This window comes from Octopus bimaculoides, chromosome 7 (genome assembly GCF_001194135.2).
Source record: "Octopus bimaculoides isolate UCB-OBI-ISO-001 chromosome 7, ASM119413v2, whole genome shotgun sequence".
In the NCBI taxonomy this organism is placed as follows: Eukaryota; Metazoa; Mollusca; class Cephalopoda; order Octopoda; family Octopodidae; genus Octopus; species Octopus bimaculoides.
The window spans coordinates 41,662,532-41,677,534 of NC_068987.1; the positions used below are offsets into that span (position 1 = coordinate 41,662,532).

General features: G+C 37.6%; 1 protein-coding gene across 2 annotated transcripts in view; it reads left to right on the forward strand.

Annotated features, from left to right (window-relative positions):
* Positions 1–15,003, forward strand: part of LOC106872643 (UDP-glucose 6-dehydrogenase) — a 253,811-nt gene that overhangs the window by 236,099 nt on the left and 2,709 nt on the right. For both annotated transcript variants that reach the window (XM_052969546.1, XM_052969547.1), the window contains exons 9-11: positions 2,395–2,490; positions 5,993–6,033; positions 13,631–13,722. In XM_052969546.1, coding sequence (XP_052825506.1) covers positions 2,395–2,490; positions 5,993–6,033; positions 13,631–13,722 — 229 coding nt within the window. The remainder of the gene's footprint in view (positions 1–2,394; positions 2,491–5,992; positions 6,034–13,630; positions 13,723–15,003) is intronic.

Below are 15,003 nucleotides of genomic sequence, written 5' to 3' on the forward strand. Positions count from 1 at the left end.
TTAGCAGTATTTCGCCCGTTGCTTCAATCTGAGTTCAATTTCCACCAAGGTTGACTTTACCTTTCATCCTTTCAGGGTTGATGAAATAAGTACCAGTTGAGCACTGGGGTCGATGTGATCGACTAGTCCCCCTCCCCACTAAATTTCAGGCTTTATGCCTGTATTAGAAAGGATTATTACTATTAAGGTGACGAGCTGGCAGAATTGTTAGCATGCCAGGTAAAATGCTTAGCGGCATTTCGTTTGTCTTTACGTTCAGTTTCCGCCAGGGTTGACTCCGCCTTTCATCCTTTTGGGGTCAATAAATTAAGTACCAGTGAAACACTGGGATTGATCTAATTGACCTGCCCTCTCCCCCAAATTTTCAGGCCTTATCCCTTTAGTAGAAAGGATTATTATTATTATAAAATCTCAAGAAGTGATAGAGTAGTAATGTATACTAAACAGTACAGCAAGTCACCACATCAAAGTAGCAGTTGAATGTTACTACCAGTTTAACCCCAGGCAGATTCTCCACCAGCTGGTTTTCGGTGCAATGCTCTGCACCCTTTATAGTATTCGTTACTACTCTATAATCTTCTTGAGATTTTATAACTAGCTATTTTGCTTGTTGCAAATCAGTGACCAATGGTCACTTTATTTACAATATATCGTTAGCAGAAGCAGATCTTAGCTATCACTCAAGTGCACATGTGCTCACACCTGAGGATGAGCCAAATAGCTCGAAACTGGGCCAGTCCTGTGATCCTGTTAGCTGCTGGAGGATAGTAGAGGTTCGCTCCCCCTGCTAGCAGTGTATTGTATATAAAGGGTGCAGAGCGTTGTACCGAAAACCAGCTGGCGAAGAATCTGCCTGAGGTTAAACTAGTAGTAACATTCAACTGCCACTTTGATGTGATGACTTGCTTTACTACTATTATTATTATTATTATTGCTGCAATGTCTGAAGCAATAGATTGCTGGTTTCATCCCATTTGACTTCAACTTCAAATTCTTTAGTCAACCCCTACAACAATGAGTGTGTAGTGAAACCTCTCTCTCGGGTATTCATTTACGAATGATAATGTAGCGGCTAACATCTAGCTTTCGGCCGCTTGGACCCTTGTGTCCACCACCCTGATTGGTTCTTATTTGCGCAGCATTTGTCAACAGTTCTGTTTCACGCCAGGGTGCATACCGACCAATTGTGGCCTTCTAATAAGGTCACGTGAGAGAGTGCTTTCTGGAGCCCTTTTTCATCTATAAATAAGCCTGCTTCAAACACGCCAGTTTGTCTCGGCTTTAGACCTCTCACAGGTCTAGTCGTAGACCACACACAGAATACAGCTCCAGCCAGTTTCCAGCGACGACATCAACACCACCGATCTACTGTCTACCACAATGTTGTCGCCACCAGCACCACCACCAGAGTACACACTACCAACAACAACCACGGTTTCATCTCAACACTGTTTGAGTGGATTGTTTCCACCACGAAGTTAACAGCCAGAACAACCTGTGAAAATCTTCTGTACCAAGTAACCGGTCTACAGCATCAACGCTCAACTTCACACACAACATGTGACACCACAGCTCTGCTCTTCGGTCACAACTTCTTGCATACGAACATTCTATCTACTGTAACTCTTCTGTGAACTGGTACTTTCTTATCTTGTGTTCAGGACTCTTATAGTCTTTGTTACAGACACTCTTTCAATGCTCTGTATTTCTCACTCACTCACACACACACACACATATTATTGTATACATATTCTTTATACGACGGTCTGTCATCTATATTGTATTGTTTATATTGCTGCACGCACACACACACACAGTTCGCTACGTCAATAAACCTACTCTTTATATATATATCTAACGGTTGTCTCTCATCTCTCTCTGTTCCTTTGTTGGCACTCGCTCGCATCTCACATTGCGAGCCATCTTATGTCATATTATATGTTTTGTAGCGACCGTGCGATGCATGAAAAGGAGCTTCTTCCGTTCGTCGCAGTTCTCCTTTGGTTCGCACGGTCATTCTTTTACAAGTGACAGACATATTTTAAAGTCAATGTGATTGTGTATGAATACTGTAAAAGTATAATCTAGTCTTTAAGTTGGTATTGAATAAGTAGCTGCTATTGTTTAGAAGTGGGTCAACCCTAACAGACTTTTGATCCAAGGTATTCTTGAAATTAACATAGTGTCTTTTTGTGTATTAAGGACTACATAATCCAGTGTGTCTTTATTTAAGACAATAAGGTATGGTTTAAGGTAGATTTAGCTACTTTTTCTAGCAGGTTGAACAATTCATTGTCTCTTCTCTAATGAGAAGTGTCTTTGATGTTAGACTGTAGTGGTTTAGACAATTTTCTATTTTCTGTGCCATATCAAAATGTCTTTTCTTCTTCACAGAGAATCATCATCAATCTATGTATGCAAGCATCTCTTGGAAGAAGGTGCTAATGTGTTTATATATGATCCAAAAGTTGACCCAAAACAGATATATGCGTAAGTTACCTTCACTTGATTTTGGCTTTTGCTCTTCCTTCTCTCTCCCTCTTCCTTCTCTCTCCCCTTGCTCACTTCATCTCCCCTCTCTCTTCCTTCTTTCTCTTCTCTCCCCTCTCCTTCTCCAACCATCTCCCTTCTCTCTCCACCCTTCTCCCCTCTCTCTTCTTTCCCCTCTGTTCTCCCTTCTTGCTTTATATTTTCTGGGGGGGTTTTCTGTTTGTCTCTTTTTCATTAATTTGTTTTTGTCTTATTATCTTCTATATTTTCCTTTTTTTTTTTCATTTGTTTAATTCATTTGTTTTTCTACTTCTTCCCACTCTCTCTCTCTTTCTTCTCCTGCAGGAGGATGAAGGGAAAGGTTTAGCTATGTTTGTAAACTTCAATTTGGACCTTACTCTCTGCAATTTTCAAACTTGTTCCACTTCAAAAAAATTGATGGATGTGTGTGTGTGTGTGCATGCAAGTGTGCTGAGGTAAGGTATCATAACAGCTGTCACATTTTGGGATTTATTTATGCATAAAGCTACTGTATACTTGGTTTTTCCATGTAATTTTACCTCTGGATTTTAGGGTTAGTTTGTTGCTTATTTTAGAGTAGGTATCACTCTGAATTCTTGAAAATATTTTAAATGTAACTTCTACTGTACTTTCTTCTTGGAGAGCATCCAAAAAGAAACATTTTGATACATCATTTGTGAAATTTGGATGAATATTTTCTAAGTGAAAATTAACAATAAAGCTTTCACTTATATATTTCATAACAATTAACTTACCCACCCCCATCAATTTTTATATCAAAACAAAGCAAGAAAAGTCCTTTTCATAACTGTATGCTTTTCAACACAACTTGAGTTCTAGTGCTCCAACACATTGAACTAGAACAAGTGTTACCATTCAGCAGTCAAAAACAAAAAGAGAACAAACATTGTGATTGGTTGGAAATACGTGAGTGATTGAGGGAACCTGGCATGATATGTAAATGTGAGATTTTGATCAAAAATATATGAGAATACAGTTCACATCCAGAACTTTCACATGATATATGATTGTTAGAGAAAAAACTGTATTATGACATGATCAAACAAAAAGTAGGTTTTTGTGTGGTCAAATTGTGCTTGTTTCCTTTTCTACACAGCTCCACAGTGATACCTATTCAGAGGGAAATGATTTTTTCATAAGAGTTGAAACCATTTTTATTTGAAAATCTATGTTCTGTTGATATTATTTCAAAAAACATTTCCTGAAACAAAATGGTCCCACTTTGAATTTCCAAAGGTCAAACATGGTGGGTTTGAATATTGGGGTTATTATTCTATGATTAATAATTCCAGATCTAAATATTTTCAATATCTGAATTTTGGTAGCGTAATAGACATATCTACTCTTCAGAATATAATTAACTTAATTACCTGAAACGGTTATAATGGCTGTACTGGGTGCCAAAATTACATATTTGAAATATTTTTCTCATTTTTGAGACCATTTAAAAAACAGTTGGGACACCTATAGTCCTTTTTTTAATATTTATTTATGTATTCATGGAGTATGTCACATGTACAGTGTTTCAAAGGTTGAAAATGTTTCAATCATGAAATATTAGGGATCAAATTTGGTTCCAAGTTTAGCAAAGTCCTGAAATTCAGCTCAGTTCCCTGCTTTGACTGCTCACAAAATCAGAACCATATACAGAAGATAAAATTTTCAGGAGTGACTAGAAACAGGAGCCACATCACTTAGGAAACATTTCTGGCAATTTAAAAGACACCACCTTTCAAGCTTGGTTCACTATTAGCTGGAATGCCCCTTTTATCTTCACTAAAAGTCAAGAGGGAAAGCAGTGCCCATAACCCTTTACAGGGCCTCCAAGACCAGTGAGGTATCCTCAAGGTGGAGACCTGGTTAGATTTCTTGCAACAGAGTGACCTCTCTTTAAGGCATCCTAAATGTTAGATAGTGGTATTAAGTCTACCATTGAAAAGCAAATTATCTTTGTATACTACTTTAGTACATGTATAGGTCCAAGTATGACCATGTGGCTAAGAAGTTAACTTAATAATAACATAGTTCCAGAATTAATACCACTCCACAGAATCTTTGGCAACTATTTTTTACCATAGCCTTGGATTGATCATTGTCTCCATGGGTGAAATTAGGTAGGTAGAAGCTGCATGGGAGCTCATTGTGTGTGCGTGTGTGTGTGTGTACTGGTGGAACATCTACATGTCATTGAGAAATTACTAATAAATCAAAACATTAAACAAAAGCATGTTGTGGTAATTATTCTGCCCAAGTTGCACAGATACTCTCTTCATCATTCTCATTATTAGAAATGCAGTAAGCCAACTAATGTTGGTTTATTGCATGATATAAAATATGTAAAGTACCTGGATGTACTATCTTGAGATATCTAAGGTACCTAGTGTATCATTTGGGTACATATGAAATGTTACTGGGTACTGTATGGCGATATCTGTTGTATAGTCTACTGTATAGGGTTATCTAATGGTACCATTAATGTATTATGTAGGAATATTTAAATTATCATCCACGCTTAGATGGTTCACACAGAATTTGTTGAGGTAGATTTTCTACAGCTGGGTACTCTACCAATCCTCACCTGTTTTAATAACATAATACTTCCTCATGGCCAGACATGTTTTAACAGAAGATTGGAAAGAAGGACACTGTTTGTATGATGGTGACACTCACATACAGCCATCACATTATGTTAAAACATGAAGTAACAAACACACACACATACTTGCCAAGCATTTTTTAGTTTCTGTCTACCACATCCACGCACAAGGTTTTGGTCAACCCAAAGCTATAGAAGACATCTAAGGTGCCACATAGTAGAACTGAACCAGAAACTGTACTTAGGAACCAAACTTCCTAATCACACAATCATGTCTGTGCCTATGACCATGACTTACTTTAATTTACTGTTTGTGTATATTTGGAGACTGTATGGGTGGGGAATATATCTGTAATGGACCTTGGTTTATTGTTAGGGTCCATGTAAAGTACCTCAATGCAGTTTTTCTCATAGTGGTGACAGTTTGAGAAGATGAAAAAGTTGTTGGGGAAGGGACAAATTATCAAGTTAAATAAAATTAATATGTTCTTAAACTTTTTAAATGTGTCCAACTTCATGGTGAAGAAAGACAAATTATATGGGAAAGGAAGATATTCAATAACAAGCTACATGACAAGCTCACTAGAGCTTGTGGCACAAAAAATGCACCTAGTACATAGTTAACATTAAGAAAGACATCTAGCCGTAAACCCCATGCCAAAGTAGACAGAAGAGCACAATGCAGTCCTTAGACCTGTCATATTCTGTTAAGCCATCCAATAAATGGAACATGAACATTAAAAATGATGATGATGAAGTGGGGGAGGGCAAAACTTTTCCCTTTTTTCAGTGCTTGCCATACTACTTGTGTACATGTCTAACTCTTTTATTTACCTGTTATATCATATTGACATTACTTTGCAGGGAGCTGATGCATCCCACAATTACAGACAAACCAGAAATGGGTATGTTTTCCAATTCTTTTTTGTTTCTTTAGTGCCAGTATCACAAAAAAAGCACCCAATGCACACTGTAAACCTGTTGGTGTTAGGAAAGGCCTCCAACTGTAAAAACCATGCCAAAGCTGACATTAAGACCTGACGCAGCTCATCAGATCCTGTCAAATCATCCAACCCATGCTAACATGGAAAACAGACATTAAATGATGGTGATCATGATGTTGTTATATATATACATAACTCAGTGAACAAATGAATGGAAGCAGCACTCAACAAGTTGACTTAGCTTTTCATGTCACTTAAAGTTGCATGGATATGAAAATAAACAAGACCAGTTCCTCAGACATTTTTCATGTCCATGAAACTTTCAGTAACATGCCTGTTAATATATATGAGGGTAATCCCAAAAGTAAGGTCTCCAAAAATATTTAGAAATTACAGAAACGTTTATTGTTAATGATGTTTACAACATTTTAAAGTTTGAACATTTATCTATTTTTCTACATAATCACCATTTCAGTCAATGCATTTTTGTAGGAGCTGTGGCAGTTTTTGTATGTCTATGTCATACCAGCTCACTACCATATCATTGAGGAAGTGGTGAACCTCATCTTTCACCTCATCGTCATTGCTGAAGTATGTTCTGGCCAATTGTTCTTTCAACTTAGGGGACTGGTGGTAGTCACTGAGTGCCAAGTCCAGACTATAAGGTGGGTGGGTTATGATGTCCCGTTATGGTCTTCTATGAGTATTTGTGGGTACCATCTTGCGCACACCTTCCAATATTGCAACTTTTCATTGAAAACCTTATGAATGGTGCTTCAGGAAACCTCAGGAACCAAAATGCGGAGATCATCCAGAATGATCTTCCGATTTTCACACAAGATTTGCTCAACCTTCGCAACTGTCAAAAAACCAAATAACTGCATAAGCTTCACACTTGGCAGTAGTGTCAATCGGGAGCTCCATCAGATATGACTGCCAAGCCAAGACTAAGTGTGGCAGCAAGGCGCACGCAGGGGCAGGCACATGCACAACAAACACAACAGTGTTGCCAATAGCCACATGCACAGTTTTCCTGTAGCTCCAGTGCTTTGGAGACCTTACTTTGGGGATTACCCTCATATATATATATATATATATATATATATATATATATATATATCTTAGTAATTTCATTTGGATGTTAACCCTGAAGTTTGCTCCTTTAAACTCATCAGTGGGTAGGTATAGGCTGTAAGATATGACTATAAATCAGAGGTCAAGTTTTTACAGATCATACTTCCAAAAATTCATAATATCCATAGAATTAGTATAATTATTAACAAGGAGCATTCAAACTGAAACGTATTGTTATATTATCATATAATATATGCAACTATAGACTCAAGGTGTGTCATTATATCAATACAACTGAAAGTCAGCTCATCAGAATCCTGTATATAATATATTTGCTGCAAAAGACCTGTATTATCATTGATTTATACCTATAACTAGTAGGGATGTTTATATTAGCATATTTACATATCACTAGTAAAGCTAAGAAAGAAAAAATAAAAAGTGATAAATACAGAATAAACCACAATTTCAATATACCTGTCAATACATATGATGGAGGAATAGAGGAAGTAATGAATATAAAACAATAGAAGCAACAGAAAATTAATAATGCCAATAGTTTCAATATATCTAATATTATTGGTTTCAAATTTTGACATAAGGCCAGCAATTTTGGGGGAGGGATAAGTCAGTTAAATTGACACCAGTGCTTAACTGGTACTTATTGTATTGACCCTGAAAGGATGAAAGACAAAATAAACCTCAGCAGAATTTAAACCTAAAGATGGACAACATACTGCTAAGCATTTTGCCTGGTGTAGTAATGATTCTGCCAGCTTTATGCCTTACTACATCTAATAATATTCTTTTCTACTCTAGGCACAAGGCCAGAAATTTTTGAGGAAGGGGCCAGTCGATTAGATCGACCCCAGTATGCAACTGGTACTTAATTTATCGGCCCCGAAAGGATGAAAGGCAAAGTTGATCTCAGTGGAATTTGAACTCAGAATGTAAAGACAGACAAAATAACCACTAAGCATTTCACCCGGCATGCTAACATTTTTGCCAGCTCGCCACCTTTACATCTAATAATATTAAGAAATGTAATTTTAGAAAACAAATGTCTCTGCTAAAACATTGTATGCAAATGCTATGAACTAAAGCAAAGGAATACACATATATTGGTGCAACAGGGAGTTCTTTCAAGGATTGTTGGCATGACCATGTTGTGCCATTTACAAATGTAAATAAGAGGCATAACACTTCTGTGGCTAACCTAATCTGGAATTTAAGGGAAAAGAAAATTCAACACACTATTTCATGGTATGACATAAGAACTGCATACCACATGATGGCATCTCTAGGTAATGCAATCTTTGCCTGGAAGAAAGTTTATGTATATTACTATCTAAAGAATGACTCATTAACAAAGACTGAACTTATTATGTGATGCAACCATATAGTTGGCAAAACTTTCAGAAAATTCAAAAGGAAATATTGAATGAAGAATGACTAATTATTCCAGTTAATGTCTAAAATCCATCTTGGAAAATGGCTGAACAGAATTATGCAACAATATTTATTGAGTATTTGTATAATGTATTAGAAAGGAGTATACCTGTAAACATATAAACGATTAAATTGGATTATACATTCTTTTGAGAGAAAGAAATATATATGCTAGTGCACAAGCATATACAATATGTGTAAATATATAGATCATCATCATTGTTTAACGTCCGCTTTCCATGCTAGCATGGGTTGGATGATTTGACTGAGAACTGGTGAAACCAGATGGCTACACCAGGCTCCAATCTGATTTGGCAGAGTTTCTACAGCTGGATGCCCTTCCTAACGCCAACCACTATATAGATATTTATATATTTGTATATCTGTGTCTGTGTGTATGTGTCTGTTTTATACAGTTATTTGATTTACAGTGGACTGTTCTATGATTTTGATAAATTTACTATCAGTTACCATGAATGCAGGAAGGAGAATTATAATTTGGTTCTTTATTCTTTTATTTGTTTCAGTCACTATGACTGTGGCTATGCTGGAGCACCATCTTTAGTCGAATAAATTGACCCCAAGACTTATTCTTTGTAAGCCTAGTACTTATTCTGTCGGTCTGTTTTGGCAAACCGCTAAGTTACAAGGACATGAACACACCAGCATCAGTTGTTGAGTGATGTTGGGACACGCACACACACACACACACACACACACACAAACATTTACACACACACACACACATATATATACACGGTGGGCTTCTTTCAGTTTCCATCTACCAAATCCACTCACAAGGCTTTGGGTCACCCCGAGGCTATAGTAGAAGACACTTGCCCAAGGTGCTACACAGTGGGACTAAACCCACAACCATGTGGTTGGTAAGCAAGCTACTTACCACACAGCCACTTCTGTGCCTGTTCTTTATCATTTTTTATTTTCATCTTTCAAAATTTTTAAATTGTTATTTTCATAGATTATATACATAGCAACACAAGAATTATAATTCAAGTCTGTACAAGGATCAGCTGAAAAGTTCATAGGCTGACCAAGATACTCTCATGGAATTTAAATAAATAAGGTTTATTCTTCAACACAGTCCCCCACCCCCACCCCCTGCTGTCCACACACATCTTCCATCAGTGTTGAAAGCTTCTTCTCATTGGTGAAGAAGCTTTCATCCTGTTGGTCAAAAAAGTCATCACCAGCAGATATGATGTCATCATCAGTAGATATGACATCATTACTGTGCTACTGGTTCCCAGACAAGTGTTTTTTCATATTGGGGCACAGATGATAGTCAGATGAGGCAAAATCAAGAGAATAGAGATGGTGATCAACCAGCTGAAAGCCACAGTCATGCACAGCAGTCATTGAAACCAAGAAGTTGTATGCTGGAGCATTTTCCTGATGAAACAAGACCCCTTTCATCAATTTTCCTGGCCATTTGACCTTGATAGCATTTGTAACTGCCTCAGCAAGCTGGCATAGTACTTTCTATTGATAGTATGGCTCAGCTGAAGACAGTCAATAAACAATGCCTTTTGCATCCCAAAAAACCAAGGCCATCACATTCCCTGCTGATGAAACAACCTTGACCTTTGGAGCAGATAAGGATGCATGTTTCCACTGCATGAATTGTCTCTCTGCCTCTGGCTCAAAGTAATGAAGCCAACACTGATCCTCGATTAGGAAATGTCAAGAAAACCAGCTGGACCTCGCTGAAACAATGTCAGATTTTCCTGTGATGTAGTAAGCCTGGTGTGCTTTTGATCTGGTGTCAGAAGACATGGCACCCACCAAGCAGAAATTTTCATCATGCCAAATTCACCAAGCTCATTGTGCAGAATATTCTGAACTCTCACACATCATCATCATCATCGTCGTCGTTTAACGTCCGCTTTCCATGCTAGCATGGGTTGGACGATTTGACTGAGTACTGGTGAACCAGATGGCTACACCAGACTCCAATCTGATTTGGCAGAGTTCCTACAGCTGGATGCCCTTCCTAATGCCAACCACTCCGAGAGTGTAGTGGGTGCTTTTACGTGCCACCGGCATGAAGGCCTGGCTATTTGCTTTATAGTCAATCACCATGTGGTGAGCACAATCAATGCTTTCTTCAGTAGTGGCAGTTGCAGGATGTCCAGAACTTGGGTAATTTTCAAGACTCTCCCTTCCCCACTTAAATTCAGCTGTCCACTTTTGCAGTGTTGATAAAGCTGGAAAATCATCTTCTAATATAACAATGATGTCAGCATGATTGTCCTTGTGAGCTAAACCCTATTTCTGCAGGTACTTCATGACAGCACAATGCCAAATTTTGTCGATTTTCAAGAGAAGTCACTAATAGTTACTTCTGAAGTGTTCTTTGTACAATGAGATGTCAGTTTACCTAAAAAGAAACAATGCAGTTATTAATAAGAAGAGTTGAAATAATTGCACACAAATTTTCACAGCCTAGCATATTTTTTTTTCATAGTCAGCCTATGAACTTTTCAGCCCACCTTTGTATGCATAGAAATTCCTTTACAACTTCCTTCCTCTCGTTGGTTCATGAAGTGTGCTATTAAACACATTAATTACTTTATCTTTGTCCCCTATCTAGGTGTATATCTCGCCACTGGATTTAGTAGCCATTTGCACTTAGCCTCTGTGTTGACAAATTTACAAGCTGTCTTTACATCTGATATTCCTAAAAACTGTGTCTGCAGATGTCTACTGTAAAATAGGATAATTAAAAACATATACCTTTTGATTTATACATTTTCTGGAGACAGAATTATCTCTACTGACTTATTCTATTTCCTCTATCCCTCATTGACAGGTGTATTTAAATTTCTATTTTTTCTTTCTTAGCTTTACTTGTGATATGTAAATGTGTTAATATAAACACCCCTACTGGCTATACTTATAAATCAATGATGAGCCTAGTGTAGCCATCTGGTTTCACCAGTCCTCAGTCAAATCGTCCAACCCATGCTAGCATGGAAAGCAGACGTTAAACGACGATGATGATGATGATGAATACAAGTCATCTGTAACAAATGTATTATATACAGGATTCTGATGAGCTGACTTTTGGTTGTATCGGTATAATGATACACTTAAAGCCTATAGTTGCATGATAATATAGCAATACTCTTCAGTTCAAATTATAGTGAAAAAATTGTAAATTTATGTAATAAGCAATTTACTGACTTCACTCTTGTTCATAATTATATATAAATATATACGTACATATATGTATATATTTATTGATATATTTTTGTGTATATTTTTATGATGCAATTGACCTAACAATTCACAGCACACACTTTAAGAAACCAACCAACTACTTCATCACTTACATGGTTACATTCTCACATGGAAACTGAACAGAATGGTCATTGTGAATACCATAACATTTCCTAGTGAAGAATGTACCACATAGCATAGGTTAGTGGTTAATGAACTTGTGTCAGAGCTAGGTTGACACAGAAAAGACAATCAGTAAGGTTTAGAAATAAAAAGATTCAGCATTGGGAATGGGTTCAGAAAAATTCTGATGCACATTAATGTAGGGAAGTAGATTTAAATACTTGTAGCATAGACGACAACTGGGAATTTTTACATAATAACCTGCTTAGGGCTGCAGATGAAACATGACTGGAGAAATGTCTTAAATAAGCCAAAAGTAACATGGTAGTGGAACGATAAGGTTGATAGGGCAATCAAGGCTAAGGAGACTAGCTTGGATATACTGGAAAGATGTTGATAATAAGGAGTACTAAATAACTAGAAGGACATCTAGGTGTCAGGTGTACTTGGCCAAATGTGAGGCAGAAAGGAAGAAATTTGCACAAGTCCTACAATGTGAGGATCAGACACTCAAAGTGTTCAAAATTGTGAGATAATGTGTGAGAAAGTTTGTGATATCATTGGTGACAAGTATGTTCAGAATTATAAAGGTAAACTCACTATCAATATGGAACAAAAGAAGTTGGTTTGCAAGTGCTATTATGAAAGGCTGCTGAATGTGGCGAACATGTGACTGGAACCTGCAGAAGAGAAAGACCCAGGAAGACATGGGATAAAGTAGTAAAAGCCACCCTCAGAACCTTGAACCTGATAGATGAAATGACAGAGGACTGGGATCTCTGGCAGTATGCAGTTCTCAAAAAGAGTTGCCCTTTTCACAGGACTGAGTTCTGGAAGTGCTATATTTTTTGGTCCTCCATCTGTTACAGTGACACACTCCCCTCATGCATTATATCTATGTCTATCTCTTCTCCCTCCCTCTCTCTTGTCCTTCCTCCACCACCACTACCAGCAACTGTATCATCTTTATTACTACTGCTACATGCTGACTCCACTTTTCTGCATCTCTCTATCATCCCCAGCTCATTACATTTGTCTCATACTACCCCATCCTTGTTCACCTTCCCAAATAAGCATATAAACTCATCCACTTCTACCCAGCTTGTACCTTGTTGAGTGGCTTGGGTGCCTCATCATCATTATATGTAGCTCCTACTGACCATTTTTTCTTCTCTCTCTCAAACTACATGTGAGTATACATGCAGATGCAGATTCCTCTGCAAGAACCTTCTCTGCTCCCACCTCATGATAATCCCTTTGTCCTCTAACATGAAGTTACCTCACTGGCTACTCCAGGACTTGTAATCTTGTTGCAAACTGCATGGCAATCTCAATAGTGCTGGAGACACAAAAAAAGTACCCAGTCCATGCTGTAAAGTGGTTGGTATTAGGAAGGATATCCAGCCATAAAAACCATGCCAAAGCAGACATTGCAGCTCAGTACAGTCCTTGGACACATCAGTTCCTGTGAAACTGCCCAGCCCATGTCTGCATGAAACATGGATGTTAAATGATGATAACGGTGATGATGACATGCATATCAGGCACACTCACATACATCCACGTTTGTGTAAGTACTTTTGCATGAAACATTTTGAACTGCACATATGAGCACTTGTAACCAATAAAGAAACATTTATCCGTATTGTTATTTTTTCTTTTTTCCTTTTAGTGAAAGAATTTGTTACAATATGTCCTTGCCCTTATAAAGCTGCTGAGGCTGCCCATGCTGTGGTGATATGTACTGAATGGGATGAATTTATAGTAAGTTGCCATTTCTTCCTCTCCCTACTCATCTTTTGTGGGTCTAGTTGTATGACACATACATCCCCATGTATGTTCAGTTTTTTAAAGTAAAAATAAGACACAAGTTTTAAACACAAAGTGATTTATTCAATCAATGATATAATCACTGTTTCATTCCACTACCTTCTGCCATCTTGTGGGCAGATCCATTATTCCTTGCTCTAAGAACTTCTTGTTTTACTGGCAAGACACTTTTCCAGATAAATTTTTACAACCTCTTCAGAGTTGAAGGTCTGTCCATTCAATGAATTTTGAAGAGAACAAAACAGATGGAAATTTGAAGGCACAAAGTTGGGCAAATATGGAGGATGTGGCAAAACTTCCCTGTAACTTCTTTCACATCTGCAAAGGAGTGTGCAGTCTGGCATTGTGATGAAAGTCAGTGCCTTTATGATTAGCAAAACACTACATTTAATTTGCTCAATTTGGTCAATTGCTAGATTTAATTTGTCCAGCTGGTCACAGGACTCATTCAAATTGCTAGTCCTATCCATGGGAAGAAGCTTGTTAAAAACTACAACCTTCCAATCCCACCAAATTGGGTGAAGTGCTATTTCCCCCATGATCATTTGTGCTCCACATTATTATAGATGACCCATTTTTTGTCCCCTATCACCATCCTCTTCAAAAGAGGATTGTTTTCTTCATGTTTCTGTAATGAATCACAGATGGAAATCCATTGGGTGAGGTTAGCTTCATTTAGTTGATGTGAAACCCACACATTGAGCCTGCTGATGTAACCAAGTTGATGCAGATGGTTTTCAACACTTGATTTGGATAATTTGGGGAATATGTGTGATCATTCTGACTGTATGATGGGGGATGATGTCACTGTTTATCTCAGTTGGCTGACCAGTATGAGATGAGTGTTGAACTGAAAAATTTTCTGATCAGAATTAAAAAAAAACATTTCTGGTTCACATGCTCCATAACAGCATCCTCTCCATACACAGCACATATCTCCTTGCAGGTTTCTGCCACTTTTTTGCCTTTTTAAAAATATAAAAAGCATAAGGTATCAATAATGTTTATTTTGGTTCTTCGTTTTCAAGGTGATCCCAAGCACACAAAATACAACCTGCTTCATCACATGTTTGAATCAAACTACATTGAAGTGTCAAGTACCTAATGAGTGCACATATGCAGAGACTAGCTGCAGTTAGCTATTTGTTAGTGTGCTTTAAGTTTACTGCCAATGAAAGCTGAACTGACATTTTGGTCAACTCAACATGTGCACGC